This window comes from Rhinatrema bivittatum, chromosome 15 (genome assembly GCF_901001135.1).
Source record: "Rhinatrema bivittatum chromosome 15, aRhiBiv1.1, whole genome shotgun sequence".
Classification (NCBI taxonomy): Eukaryota; Metazoa; Chordata; class Amphibia; order Gymnophiona; family Rhinatrematidae; genus Rhinatrema; species Rhinatrema bivittatum.
Window position 1 is genome coordinate 11,834,773 of NC_042629.1, and position 16,020 is coordinate 11,850,792.

Genomic DNA, 16,020 nt, shown 5'->3' on the forward strand with positions numbered 1-16,020 from the left:
AACTGATGATTTCAATGTGTTATCCACTATGACGCCTAGATCTCTTTCTTGGGTAGTAGCACCTAATATGAAACCTAACATTGTATAACTGTAGCATGGGTTAATTTTCCCTATATGCATCACCTTGCACTTATCCACATTAAATTTCATCTGCCATTTTAATGCACAATTTTCCAGCCTCACAAGGTCTTCCTGCAATTTATCACAATCCTCTTGTGATTTAACTACTCTGAACAATTTTGTATCATCTGCAAATTTGATTATCTCACTCGTCGTATTTCTTTCCAGACCATTTATAAATATATTGAAAAGTAAGGGTCCCAATACAGATCTCTGAGGCACTCCACTGTCCACTCCCTTCCACTGAGAAAATTGCCCATTTAATCCTACTCTGTTTCCTGTCTTTTAGCCAGTTTGCAATCCACGAAAGGACATCGCCTCCTATCCCATGACTTTTTACTTTTCCTAGAAGCCTCTCATGAGGAACTTTGTCAAATGCCTTCTGATTTCAGATAGATTACTGGATCTCTCATCTTACAAAAACAAGTTTCTTTCCCCTTCACTTCTCCCTTCTGATGTTGTAAAACCAAAGGGGCGGATTTTAAAACCCCTGCGCGCGTAAATCCAGCAGGATTTATGCGTGCAGGGCCCTTGCGCGCTGGCGCGCCTATTTTGCATAGGCCGCCGGCGCGCGTAAAGCCCTGGGACGCGCGTAAGTCCCGGGGCTTTCGAAACGGGGAGGGAGGGGATGTGTCCGGGGCGTGCCGCGGTGTTTCGGGGGCGTTTTGGGGGCGTGACGCCGGCCCGGGGGCGTGGTCGAGGCCTCCGGACCACGCCCCCGGGACTGGAGGACGGAGCGGGGCTGCCGGCGACAGGCGTAACTTTGCTGACAAAGGTAAGGGGGGGGGTTTAGATAGGGCCGGGGGGGTGGGTTAGGTAGGGGAAGGTGGGGGGAGGTGGGGGGGAGGGTGAAGAAAAGTTCCCTCCGAGGCCGCTCTGAAATCGGAGCGGCCTCGGAGGGAACAGGCAGGCCGCGCTGGGCTCAGCGCGCGCAGGTTGCACAAATGTGCACCCCCTTGCGCGCGCCGACCCCGGATTTTATAAGATACACGCATCTTATAAAATCTGGTGTACTTTTGTTTGCGCCGGTGGCGCGAACAAAAGTACCGGCGCGCGTATTGTTTTAAAATCCGCCCGAAAGGAAGCAAATTCATGGCCTCTTTCAGAATGGCATCTGCTCAGGGCCTTTTCCAGGCTAGCTCACTGTCCACGTAAAAAGCATCATCTTGTCTCCGACAAACTCCATCATGCCTTTCCTTTCCAAGACAAGGACGGCACAGATATCAGGTATCAGACAAACTCCATCAAGCCTTTTCTTTCCAAGACAAGGACGGCACAGGTATCAGGAATCAGACAAACTCCATCAAGCCTTTCCTTTCCAAGACAAGAACGGCACAGGTATCAGGTATCAGTATTCCCTGCTTAGTTGGCGGGCACGGGGAACTTTCTCATCCCTTGGCATGAAATAGCAGGAAGGGAGGTGAGAGGCAGAAGAGATTTAATGTTTCTGCCCCCCTCTTTCTCCCCAGGCCTGGCTCTCCAGCTTCAATTCAGTCGTGGCTGTGGTGGGGCAAGTCAAAACCTTTGTATAGTTTCATCTTCTTACTTTCTGCTTCTTTCTTCAGCTTTATCTTCTTTTCTTTATTTTTTTCTTGAGCTTTTCTAATCTCCCCTTCTGATTTCCTTCTTTCCCATTCTAACCTCTCACGTCTTCTCCCCACATACATTCACCCTTTCTCATCTCTCACATACTGCTCTCCTTCTGCTCATCGCCTCCCACCCATTCCTACACATCTCCCTTCCCTGCCCGCTCATCACTCATCCACCCTCCCCCGATCACTGTCCTTACCCTACTCGCTGACCTCGTTTCCCCATCTCTCTCCTTCCCCTTCCCTCCATTCATGTCACTCTCCCTTCTCCCTTACTCCTGTTCTCTACTTTTCCCCTCCAAATTCACACTCTTTCCCTGCTGCCCCTTTCCATTTGTCCATCACTCTCCTCTCCCCCTCCTGCGTATGCCGTACTGCTTCCGGACTCCCTTCTTCTAGCCATGTGCCTTCTGCTTTGAAACGGAAAGCGTGGGAGTAGAGGGAGGCAGGGAACGTCAGCACTGCACATGCTCCCAGTCCCTATGCACCATGGCCCCCTGCCCCATGAATGTTTCCCCCTTCCGACTGCATCAGCCCCTCCACCCACACTGAGGAGAGAAAGGGGCTGTAAATAAATAGATTATTATTATTTTGGCTTTTTGAAACATGAGAAAACTGAAAGAACATAAGAATTACTATCCTGGATCAGACCAAGGTTCATCAAGCCCCAGCATCAGGCGGTGGCCAATCCAAGTTGCAAGGATGCATCAGATCCCATAATGTAGATTTAATTCCTGTTATTCATGTCCAGGGAGAGCAATAGCTTTCTTTAGTTTACTTGCCTAATGTGATGGACTTTTCATTCAGGATTTTGTCCAAACCTCTTTTAAATTTCACTATGGGGGTCATTCAGCAAATCGTGGTTAGGGCCTTATCATGGGGGTTAGAACCCTAACACCCGTGCATCACGAGATGCGTATGCAAATTTTCAAAATTTAGACAAAAGGGAGGAGTTTGCGCAGAGTTTATGAAAATGAGGGGAGTTTAACGTTGCGTGGGATAGCGTAACACATGATTTAACTACACCTTTTTTCCTGGCATTAAGCCTTGTGATATGCCTGAAACAGTACTGCAAATCCCGTAGGGTGAGGGAGGGAGGGGGAGACAGGGAGAGGGAGAGGGAGCACACATATTAGTCAACTTTTAATACCACTGTAAGAAGGGGGCCATTCTGAACTCGGAGTGAGGTTTTGGGTTTTGGTGGTGGCCTAGGTTTTGGGGGGCAGTTTTCCATGCACAGTCAGAGGTATGAACAGCACAGTAGACATCGGTGAAGATTTGATGTGATTTGGAGTGAGGAAAGGTACAGAAAAATGAGATTTGTATATAGCAGTTAGGCAGAGAGTGCATCAAGCTAGGTCGAAAGTACAATGTACAAAAATTGCCCCCCAAAACCTAGGCCATCACCAAAACCTCACCCCACGTTACTAGCTGCCCTTCTTACAGTGGTATAAATAGTTTACTTATATGAGAGCCTTATGAAGAGTCTCTTTCTCTCTCTCTCTCTCTCTCTCTCTCTCTTTCACTCACACATAGAAAAATGATGAATCTAGGCCTATGTTAGTTGTCTTGATCACATCCTCTGATAACAAATGCCACAGTCTGCGAGTTGTTAGCTTCATGGAGTGCCCCTTGCTTTAGTATCTGAAAGGATAAATAACCATCCTTTATTTACCCATTCCACCCCACACATGATTTTATAAACCTCAGTTTAAATACACAGAACTGAGATCTGACCTAGCCAGCAGGGTTTATTAATCATTTTTTAAATGCTATAAGAATCATTGGAAAATAAATCATGCATGTTTGAAATAAATAATATCTCAGACAAATGTTTCTTAAATAATTCTGTGGCTGACAAAAGCCTTGACTTGGGAAAATTCACAACATGAAGATTCTTAACTCTGAAAGAGTTCTCCAAAGTTTCCAACTGATTATGAGGAACAAGGCTATCCTTAATTTGGAAGAAAGAAGAGGTCTGCAGAGCCATAACCTGAGGTACAAGTACAAAGACAGATTCCTGCAAATGCAAGTTTGGACTCTTGATCTTCTAGAGCAGAAACAGAGGAGGGAGACCCAAGAGGAAGATTGTGTGGGGTCGCCACTGGCATGGAACATTGCCAGGAGTTCCTTCCCCCTCCCAGTCTGGTCGCTAGTGGTGTCATCGGGCTTTTTTAATCTGGGGCCTTGTGGCATGCCTGCTTATTCCAAATGGGCAATAAAAGGAAATGTAAACCCTGGGCGTTTACATCATCTAAAGCAGCCATTTGAGGATCTAAGGAGGACCATGTTGAAAGCATTCATGTTTGGAACTCCCAAAATGTTTCATCTCATCCAGCTGACCACCATCCAGAGCTTTCTGTACCATGCTAGAAAAAAGGTACAGTAATAGGGCTAACTTAATTGCTTATATTAGTTTTAAATTCTTCAATGGGCACTGCTGCTCGATAATAAATGCACTCCAATGCCCTGTTTATTGTGGTCCAACCTCTTGATTTCAGGTCCCAGTCCAAGGCTCCTTGGGATATGCAAAGCTGGAGCTAGTGCAGCTTGGGTCACAGACCCAGGGATGAGGAGGGACTCTCACACAACAGCGACACCTAGTGGTTCTAACTCCAGATTCACCTTAACATGTCTGAAGCAAATCCCAGCTTTGGGCCCCATCTGAAGATTGTCGTTGTGCTGGCTTGGGCTGAATTAAGAGGGTAGGGTATAGAAAAAGGAGTGGAAAAACCACACCTGGTTGTGAATGAAGGCCCCTGGGACCAGATCTCAGTTCTGGGTCTGATTATGCTGGAAGCCTAAACAGCAGGAAGAAGCTGCCATGCCAAAAAAAAAAAAAAAGTTAATTGTATTATGATTAATAGTAATTTTTTATTTGGTGCTAGTGAATTCTATTTACATAAACTAGGGAGATTTCCCTTAATACATTTCTTCTGTAGCAAATAAACATTTTTCATTTCCCTAAATGTCTTTTTTATGAATTAAATTAGTTGTGGGAAACCTATAATTAATTACAAGAAACTCTTGTCCTCAACAGCCCCATGGCACATATTCAATCGCTGCTTCCAAAACAGCAGCAGAATTCCCCCAATATTCCCAGTGGTGTGGGGAAGGGCTTCATACTGCAGATATAAAAGGATTGATAATCAATATTCATGGAAAGGTAGCCATTTCCACGGAGCACAATAGCTTAAAGTACTGTAAAGTGGAATGATCCTGCCGAGTTGTGCCATCAGTGTGCACACTAATGCTGGGCTTTGCCCACATTTACTTCTGCACTATTTATTAGGCCATGGCTCCTATGTTCCAGCCATAATTGCATCGACTTTCCAGCTTCACAAGGCAATCCTGAAAAGATAAAATGCTTTATCCCACAGGAACAGATTAATAAATTAGAGTGTTTACATATCTGATGCTCATCTTATGAATACAAAATATATCTTTAAAGTACAATGACAGAGGAAGTACATCTTCGGCTATTAGGTTTTTTAAATTGCTTTTTCCCCATTTTGCCTCCAATTCCCAAACAGCCCTTTCTGACCCGAGGGCTGGAGGAGCACCCCTGGCTTCTTGCTGGCCAGCATGGGGCAGACCCGCATGGCAGCAGCTGCTTTCCTTCTCTTCCAGGGTCTAAGTGCAACATGGCTGTTTCCTAGTCTTCACCAGCCCCAGTGGTGCCAGATCTGTGAACCTGGATAGTCCCTGGCCCCCTCCACCACAGTGGCAAAGCAAACAACACTGCAGCCTAAATCAAGGAGCTAGCACTGCATGTGATATTTGCAATGAATCATAATTCTGGATTGGCCAAATAAATAATTTCATAGATTCCAATGCTCTTATTGAGAAAATGGTTTGTGACTGCTGCTGCTGCTATTGAAAGCATACCAAAATATTCTGTATCAATTTAACGTACAAAGTCCCTCACAAGAGGCTTCTAAGAAAACTAAAAAGTCATGGGATAGTAGGCGAAATCCTTTTATGGATTACAAACTGCTTAAAAGACAGGAAACAGAGAGTAGGATTAAATGGTCAATTTTCTCAGTGGAAAAGGGTAAACAGTGGAGTGCCTCAGGGATCTGTACTTGGACCAGTGCTTTTCAATATATATATAAATGATCTGGAAAGGGGCACATCAAGTGAGGTCCTTAAATTTGTGGATGTCACAAAATTATGCAGAGTAGTTAAATCTCAAGCGCATTGTGATAAACTGCAGGAGGACCTTGTAAGACTGGAAGATCAGCTTCCAAATTGTGGATGAAATTTAATGTGGACAAGTGCAAGGTGTTGCATATAGGGAAAAATAACCCTTGCTGTAGTTACACAATGTTAGGTTCCATATTAGGTGCTACAACCCAAGAAAGAGATCTAGGTGTCATAGTGGATAACACATTGAAATCGTCGGTGCAGTGTGCTGCGGCAGTCAAAAAAGCAAACAGAATGTTGGGAATTATTAGAAAGGGAATGGTGAATAAAGCGGAAAAAGTCATAATGCCTCTGTATCGCTCCATGGTGAGACCACACCTTGAATACTGTGTACAATTCTGGTCGCCGAATCTCAAAAAAGATATAAATGCGATGGAGAAGGTACAGAGAAGGGCAACCAAAATGATAAAGGGGATAGAAAGGCTAAAGAAGTTAGGGTTGTTCAGCTTGGAGAAGAGACGGCTGAAGGGGCTTTGATAGAGTCTACAAAATCATGAAAGGAGTTAAGTGGGTAAATGTGAATCACATGTAAATGTATTATTTATTCTTTCGAATAATACAAGCACTAGGGGGCACTCCATGAAGTTAGCATTTAAAACAAATTGGAGAAAATTCTTTTTCACTCAACGCATAACTAAGCTCTGAAATTCATTGCCAGAGGGTGTGGTTATGGCAATTAGTGTAACTGGGTTTAGAAAAGGTTTGGAAAAGCTCCTAGAGCAGAAGTCCATAAATTGCTATTAATCAATTAGGATTAGTAGCTTGGGATCTATTCATTTAAGGCCTGATTTTTAAACCCCCCACACGTAAAAAACGGGGGTTACATGTGTGGTTGGGCCTTGTGCGCACTGCACGCATTTTAGAAGAGGCCCAGCCATGTGCATAACCCCTGTTATGCGCACAAGAGCCAGGCCTCTATCAAGGGGAGGTGCGGGAGGCAGGGAGGGGCAGAGCTGGAGGCCGCAAGTACAGCGGCCATTTGCTGCTGTGCCGGGGGATCGCCTGCTGGCGTAAGTTCAGAAATAAAGATGTCTACTGAAGGTAGGGCCTTCAAAGGAGTTGGGGAGGAGAGGGGAAGAGGAAGGTGGTGGGGGGAGGGAACTGGTGGAGATCCGATCTCATTGCAGCACGTAATCTGGCCAAATCTTCACCCCCCCTGCATGCACTGGCACATGCATGTTATAAAATCCCGCATCCGTGTGCATGTGCTGGGTAGCGCGCACACATATGGAGGTGCGCACGTATTTTTTTTAAATCTACCCTTTAATGTTTGGGTACTTGTCGGGTACTTGTGACTTGGTTGGCCGTTGTTGGACACAGGATCCTGAGCTTGATGGACCCTTGGTCTGACCCAGTATGGTGTATCTTATGGAAAAGAAAATAATGAAAAACTGGTGTCTTCTCCTATGGGAGAATTTAGGAGAAAAGTTGCACATTGGAGAAGGAAGGTCCAACCAGTGAAGGAGGATCTGCCAGATCTGGGTCTGGCAGTCAGCAATAGGAATGTGTTCTGTGAATTCTAAAGTCAAGGAGGTTTCTGCAAACTATTTTACAGATATTAAGAAGGAGGAAAAACTAAAGGAAAATAAAAAAAAGTGCCAGCAGCCGGGTGCAGGAAACGGACACTCAATTGACAAGCGTCCATTTCCTGAACCCCTGGCAGTGCGGCATTTAAACTTGGCATCGGTTTTCCTAACTGGCGGATGGCCAATGCTCTCAGGTTCTCGTTAGCAAGGAGGCACTAGGGACCCTTAATTTAAATACTGCATGGTGCCCCCCGGGGGGGCGCGTTAAGAAAGCAGGCATTGACTGTTCAGAGCCCGTTTTCTGCGCACAAATATTGCATCGGCCCCTTAGTTACTTCATTGTGTGTCCCCTGTATTTTTCAAAAGAGTAAACAACTGATTAATGTTTACTCTTTCCATTCCACTCATCATTTTATAGACCTCTATCATATCTCTTCTGGAAGCTGAAGAGTCCTATCCTCTTTAGCCTTTCTTCATAGGAGACTTGTTCCATCCCCTTTATCATCTTGGTCGCCCTTCTCTGTACCTTTTCTAATTCTGCTATATCTTTTTTGAGATGTGGTGACCAAAACTATACACAAGATGATGTTGCACCATGGAGCGATACAGAGACATTATGATATTCTCAGTTTTATTCTCCATTCCTTTCCTAATAATCTTTAGCATTCTATATGGTTTCTTGGCTGCTGATACTGCACACTGAGCAGATTTCAAAGTGTTTTTAATAACGACACCTGGATCCTTTTCCTGAATGGTGACTCCTAATGTGGAACCTTGCATTCTGTAGCTATGATTTGGGTTTCCCTTCCCTAAGTGCATCACTTTGCACTTGTCCATAAAATTTCATCTGCTATTTGGATGCCCAGTCTCACAAGGTTATCTTGCAATTTATCATAATCCTTTTGTGATTTAACTACTTTAAATAATTTTTTATCATCAGTATTTCATAGGTCATTTATAAATATGTTAAAAAGCAGTGATCCCTGAACAGATCCCTGGGGCACTCCACTGTTCACCTTTATCCATTGGGAAAACTGGCCATCTAGCTCCACTCTCTGTTTTCTATCTTTTAACCAGTTGGCAATCCACAATAGGGCACTGCCCCCTATGCCATGACTTTTTAATCTCCTAAGAAGTCTCTCATGAGGGACTTTGTCAAATGCTTCTTGGAAATCCAGATACATTGTATCAACTGGCTTACCTTTATCCACGTGTTTATTTACATCCTCAAAAATGTAGCAGATTGGTGAGGCAAGACTTCCCTTGGTTAAATTCATGTTGGCTTTGTCCAATTAAACTAAACTATGGCTATCTAAATCTTCAGTAATTTTGTTCTTTATAATAGTTTCAACTACTTTGCCCGGCACTTATGTCAGACATGTTTGCTGGATCAACCCTGGAACTCTTTTTAAAAATTAGTGTTACGTTGGACACCCTCCAATTTTCAGGTACTGTAGCTGATTTTAATGAAAGTTTACAAATTACTAACAGCAGTAGTAAAGTCGGATATTTGAGTATAGACTATTGCACCAAATGAAGAAACCAACCACCTGCACTATCTCAAGAGGCACTTTTCTGGCTCAGAGAACTAGGGAACACCTTCTATATATTTGTGAAATGTGTTTAAAGGAATCTGAACTGGAGATTTGATAGATATTCTTGCTGCATTCAAAGCTGATGCTCTGGCTTTCAGCAAGCATCAACTGCTGGTTTTGCATCATTTAGAAACTAGGGACTGTGATTATATCAATCCAGTCTATAGGTTCTTGACCTTCAAACTAGCTAGTGTTCCGAATCAACCAGAAACACAGAATGAGCAACCAGGAGAGGATCAATTTTAGGCAAGCAGTGCCATGCCCAGCCCAAAGGCTAAAAACAGCTACTCCAACAAGAAAAGAGGCAGAGGTCATGTTAAAATACCATCACTATGACTTTCATGGTCACTGAAACACATTTGCCTATATTTCACTTTTTATGACTTAGTTTTTATCTGGAAGAGTACAACATGAAAGTTCGTATATAACAATATTTCTCTTTGAATAAATTTTTGTACCCTGAAAATATTCACATCAAAAATAAGAGAGTTTTGTTGGGTATTTTCTCTGTTAAGATGCATTGGAAGGGCACGACATCAGGCAAAACCTAGCATGTCAGAGAACTAACTATAAAAGACTTTAGCAGAGGGACATCCATGGTAAAACTGTAACAGTGCCCGCTAAACAAGCGGACCTATATGCTGTTGGTACTGGTTCTTGATGCACAGGCAAGGAGGGAACCTAGATGCTTCTGGCCCTCAGCCCCTAGAAGGGAAAAGCTCAATTAAAGATTTAAAGATAAGTGTAGTTACTTTGTCTCTTCAGAGTTTCTGATACTCCGAACCAGGAGCTACACTATTGCCATTTCATGTTCTAAAGTTTACTGTCAATATGATTAAAAATGGAATAGTTTGATGACCTTTAGAAAATGTGTGCTGCCAAATATTTGACCTGAGGATATAAATAACATTAGATCTTGGGTAAGAGATTACTAGATGTGTTTCCTGTACACTTTGGCATTACAGATGTTCAGTGCCAAATGTCAGCATCTAATCTATTTTATTCATTTTTTTATCCTGTTTTCTGAAAATCCACCTCTGCACATATTTCAGCACGAATCAGTACTCGGCACATTGTTCTTTGGTATATGACAATGCAAAGCGCTTCTGAGAGGGGTCATTGTTATTAAAAAATGTAGTTCCACTGGAGAAGGTATAGAAGGATGAACAAAATGATAAAGGGGATGGATTGGCTCCTCTATGAGGAAAAGCTAAAGAATTTAAGGCTGTTCAGCTTGGAAAAGAGACAGCTGAGGGGATATAACAGAAGTCTTTAAAATCATGAGAGAACTAGAGCAGATAAATATGAATCAGTTATTTTCTCTTTCAGATAATATTAGGACTAGGAGGCACTCCAAGAAATTTGCAAGTAGCAAAATTCTTTTTCACTCAATGCACAATTAAGCTCTGGAAATCACTGTCAAAGGATGTGGTTAGTGCAGTTAGCGTAGCTGGGTTTAAAAAGCTTTGGATAAGTTCTTGGAGGAGAAGCCCATAAACTGCTTTTAACCAAGCTGACTTAGGGAATAGCCACTGCTTATTACTGGCATTAGTACAGCATGTGTTTCATTTAATGTTTGGGTACTTGCCAGGTTGTTATTGCCTGGATTGGCTACTGTTGGAAACAGGATGCTGGGCTTGATGGACCCTTGGTCTGACCCAGCATGGCAACTTCTTATGTTCTTAAAAGGGTTTTCCCTATTTTATTTGATAAGATGAGCAATGCTAAATCTTCAGAAAGATTTCCCATATGGATAGAGGAAACAAATTAAAACATTTTCTGATATTTATTGAAACAGTGCAGATACCAGGATTGTGCTGCCTGCCAGCCAACCACGCATCCCAGAAATGGCAGCACGAATATTTCTAAAATACTGAACTGCAAAGTGCATTGGGATGACATTCAGATGAAAGCACTATATATATCACAGTGAGATGTAAAGAATTAAGGGTCCTATTGTCCAAGTCATTCTCCTTTTCATTTTGTTCCTTTGGCCAATATTCAGAAATTAGGTCAGAATGTCTGACAGGTTCTCATCTGAAACTTGGTGTTCAGATCACAAGTGCCAGAGTGGAAAGCACTAAAAAGCTGCAGAAGCTCCTGTGCCCTGGGGAATCTTTAGTATTTTAATGGTGTGCCCTGTAGCAAAAGGAGTAACTTCTGTGAAGATTGGTCATCCATGCAGTGTCATCACTTCCTACTTCAGACAGGAGGGAAAGAATGAAAACCAACCAACACAGGGAGAGCAGTTTTACAAACACACAACATCCAGACACTCTGCGAGCACCTTGGTGTGATTCATTTTGAATATTATTCTACAGACTTAGGAATATAGATGCTGGTTTCAAGAACTCCTATGAATAGGGACGATTTGTTTATTTATTTAAACAATTTCCTGTCCACTGATCTGCAAATGTGAGTGGGTAACAGAGGATACATGCATAATTAAAATCAGTACAGACAGCACAAGAGTAATACAAATAACATATACTAAAAACAAAACTGTTAATTGCAAAGTATCATAGAGGGCAGTCAATGCCTCTGTCTGCAACAGTCATAGCAAACAGGTGATATTGCAAACTTGGCTATTACCTCCTGCTGATACAGATCTGTTTCTAAATTAACCCCAACCATATTTCCACGTGGTTCTTACAGAACGTATCCATCTCTGCCTTCACTGCTTGAAAATATGCTATACTACCGACACGTGCCATCGAAGCTGATAACTTGAAAATAGCAAAGGCCAACACAACACAATGCAGTGACACTTCCTGCAGCTTTTCATGTCAATGTGGTAGCAAAATTAGAAATCTGAAGAAGCACCCAAAGATTATATTTCCCCTTATTAAGCTCTATTTGCAAAGTTTGTTTCATAAACCATTAGGCTTAAACAACTTGGCAATGCTGCCAAATTTCAAAATGCCAAATATAAAATAATTGAATTGCTCATAGGCATACAATCATTACTTAGGTTAGTTCTTGTCTATGTAAATTAGGTGCTGTTCAACAAACACAAAAGGCAATGATCACTGCCTCCTTCCATCTCTACTGCCAACACACACATGCATATCCCCATAAGAAAAAGTGAATCATCCCATTGGTTACCACCATGGCGCAGCAGTGCTCACTAATGTAAAGCAGACCCCACTATTATAGCCAGTACAACAACCAGAAGAATCATATCTAAGTTGCCTTGACCTAATCTTGGGGTATTTTCTTTTTGACCAATGACTACTTCAGTGGGTGGGACATTTCTGCCTTGATAGAGCCCTCTAATAGAACAACCATTCATGAGAAGGTGTAAGTTTCCTTCATTTTTTAGATAACAATATTGCGGGTTCTGTATCTGTTTCTTGCTTCCTCAGTGAAATTATTAAAATTTTAGAAGATTCTCTTTAAAACAAAACATACTGGTTTTTAGTTGCTTTCAAGACTAGGCTACAATATAAACGTTTGCTTGGAACGGAATACACATGATTACCACTATTTTACTTGGTATTACAGAGCTCTGAAGGTTATATTGGCCATGGAGAAAATTGGATTTTTTTTGTGTTGGCCCATAATACCTTTATAACTGAAAAAACAAGAAAATAATTCCAATATAAAGTAATTACATCAGCTTTAGAGACCACATAGGTCCTCCCCCCTAAATGGCCCTGAAACTTCATGTTCTACAATTTATTTAGATTAGTTTTATTTGGGTTCAATACATTGTACCACAACCTACAAAGAATCCAGTACTGAGAACAAATATTGTAGAAATGAATTGAGGCTAGCAGTATTGTAGAGAAGGAGCTCTCACCAATGAGTGTTTATATGATGTCCTGCCCAGTAACTGTACAATGTAATATCAAAAAGGCATACACCAATGGAAGATGGATGAGAAATAAGTTAATATGAAGTCTTTGGCAGGTTAAGGAGTTACTCACACTTGATCAAGATGTAATCTTAATATTAAGAGAGGGTAGGAACTTCTCACTCTTCCCACATAGACCATTCTGATCTGTCCATTGCCCCAAAAGTACTATATTTATACTTTAGCCTGTCATACTGTAGAATAAGAAAGAAGCCTCTTCAGATATTAAAATGTTTGACCTATAACGATGAATTCCTAACTTTTTCAGCAAAATAATTTGAATACGTTTACTTTAAACAAAATTCTTGACATCAGTTGAATGACCATATTCTAAAGAAAAATCACTATCAAGCAAAATATAAACCCAGTCTTTCTTTGTTGCTGAAAAATTGAATTAAAATAACTCTCCCCCCCCCCCTTTAAAGTGATTTAAGACTCCTGTATACAGAAGAGTAACCTAGGCTGAGAACCAGAGAAGCCAGGATTCAAATCCCACCTCTGCCCCTTGTGAGCTTGGGCAAGGCAATGTCACCCTCCATTGCCTGGGGTAAGAAGTTAGGGCTTGATTTACTGTGTCCATGAGAAAAAGTAAATAGGGCCATTATTAGAATAGAGCAGGCAAATACCGACAGGAGCAGAAGGTAATCTGCTTTGCAGTCACAAAAAGTAGAATATACATATATCAAATTAAAGCTAAAAACTGTAAGTTAATTCTAAATCAATACCAAAGAAAGATTTAAAATATTTTTATATTAGTGTATGAACAGTAAATAAAGAGGAAAAATCTATGCTAATGTTAAAAAACTGTAATCCAACAAAAGACTTAATTAGTCTAAGGTTATGTGAGTCTCGATTCCGATCAGAAATGGTGCTCAGTGCTGGGCTTGTAAAATGAATCCAAATTCCCAAACCCCCCTAAAGGGGGCTCTTCAAGCTTTCTCTCTCTGCTAGCTTCCCCATATTTATAGGATTTCTCTTAACACAGCTTCTGCTGCCTTCAGTCCTGAGCTTATCTCAGTCTAGGACTTATAAAAATTAACCATGTTGCACCCCCATCCCCCAAATAGGGATCTTGAAGGGGAAAGCAGCGCTGGCTAAGGAGTCTTCCAAAGGCCGCTGGATCTGTTCTGGAAGGGAAAGAGGTCTTTGCATGGGGTAGGCAAATCTGCTGCTCAGGTTAGGGAGGCAATTATATCTCTTCCACCATGAATGCACCAAAATAAAGGTTAACAGAGAAAAGGGAACCGGTTTTTTTTATTGGCTGGATTGTATATATTTCCGGACTCGCTTTCGGGAATTAATACTCCCATCTTGCTCAGAAGACCCTTCGGGTGCTCCCATCAATCAAGCCTGTCTCATTCTGCGAACCCTGTCTCATTCTGCGAACCCTTCCCGGAAGGAGCGATCCGGGAAGGGTTCGTATGCTAGCCCAAGCTGCCTGGGAAGGGTACATGGTTTAAGGACCTTGTAGATTCTACCCTAATAGAGGTAAACGATTGGGAACTTTCTAGCATTCTCCAGTCCAGTTTAAAATAATAAGCACAACTTTCCTTTTAGAGAGCTCGTTTTCTCCAGCAGCAGCCCCCAGCAGGGGCAGGCAGATGGACAGACAGCGCTGGCTCCCTACCTGCTGCCACTAGGTAAATATCCCCAGATACCATCCCTGCCACCTTTTGCTTTAACTGTATTAAGCGTAATCTTGTGGGAACTGGTCAGAGCATTACAGGCACGTCCCGTAAAGTCAGACACGAAGAACCATGTGTGTGCAAGGCTAAGCCTCTGAAAATCTGCTGAACTTTAAACTCGCATTCCTGCGCGAGCTCGCAGCTTCGGCAAGCGACGTGAGAGGAACCTTGACCAGCTGTGCTTTGAAAGCCGATGGCAAGGCTTTAGCAGCAATGGGCAAGTTAAAGTTGGGATTCTTGCTCACACTTCTCCCAGGCCTTGCTTTTAAAACACCTCATTCAAAATGTTTCTGTTTGGCTCCCTGTAAAGTGCAGCCTGCGTTATACAAGACAGGTTAACAGTGAAATAAAACAATATCCCTAGTCCCTTACCTTGGTTGCTGGAGCCGTGACTGCTTTGGACCAGAAATGCCACCAACAGAGGGAAAAGCCGCCCCAACGTGCCCTGCAGCCTCCTTGCATCCTCACACCCCATGGCTGGCCCCAGCAGCAGGCAGGGGGCTTCTGGTCCTCCTCGCCCGGGGAGGGCAGTCCTGGCAGAGGAGGGGGCAGTCCCGGGGGGGGGGGGCGGTGGAAAGCTCCCTGGGGGGGATCTTAGAAAGAAGGAGGGTGGGGAGAGTGCGGGTCACCCCAGGGGGTCAGCACGAGGCCAGCCCCGCATGCATTGGGCAGCAGTGTCCGGAAGGCAGGAAGCAGGAAGGCGGCAGCAGCAGCAGCCGCGAAGGAATGAGCCCGAGCTGGAAGGTGCGCTGCTGGGCTCCCGGGGCCGTGGCTCGCTCCCTGCCGGCGCCCCCGCGTTCATCCTGGGCATCCTCAGCCGCTGCAGGGCGCGCAGCGGTGCGGAGAGCTGGACGTCCGGGGAGGGGGCGCGTGCAGCCCCCTCAGCCCCCGGTCCTGGCTCGGGAGCTCAGCAGCGGCTCCTGCATCCCTCCCTGCTCACAGCGCTGCAGCCTGGAAGCGGCTCCGGCGCAGGGACCCTCCCCTTTCAGGGAGGGGCTGCCGGCTGCCCTCCTCCGAGGAGGTGGGGAGGGGGCTCTCAGCAGGAGAGCAGGGGATCCCCCCTCATTTCTGCTCTGGAGGGGGGAGGGCTGGAGAAATCCTGCCGAGAAAAAGCTCCGTTTCAGCTCCGGGCTGCATCAGTTTCAGGTTTGTAAGGAGGACGCAGCTTCTCCTCAGCCCTCTCTGAGCCCCGGTGCGAGCCAGGGTTTCCCAGGACCATTTCCTACCCATGGGGTAATTTGTACAATTCTTGAAGTTAAGTGATAGAACACAGTTCTCGCATCTTTTTGTTAAGGAAACTGTTTAAATAGAGAGAATATTTTTCTCTCCTTTTGCGAGCATTTAATATGCAGCTAATTCTCGGAGGAATGCCAGGATGCAGCAACCTTGCTATTGCAATTACACTTTCCCCCTTACGGCAATTCCTCTTCTTGCATATTTTAT

The 16,020-nt window shown here is 43.7% G+C and overlaps 1 protein-coding gene across 2 annotated transcripts in view; it reads right to left on the reverse strand.

Moving 5' to 3' along the window:
- The window catches only part of LOC115076385 (ephrin type-A receptor 6-like), a 148,653-nt gene extending 132,840 nt beyond the window's left edge, over window positions 1-15,813 (reverse strand). The window contains exon 1 of one of the 2 annotated variants that reach the window (XR_003852742.1): window positions 14,950-15,081. Coding sequence is in view for 1 of the 2 variants with exons in the window: in XM_029577737.1 (XP_029433597.1) it covers window positions 14,950-15,052 (103 nt within the window). In the remaining variant the exon portion in view is untranslated. Of the gene's footprint in view, window positions 1-14,949 lie in introns of both variants that reach the window. The other variant, XM_029577737.1, reaches the window with a different exon arrangement.
- Window positions 15,814-16,020: the final 207 nt, after the last annotated feature.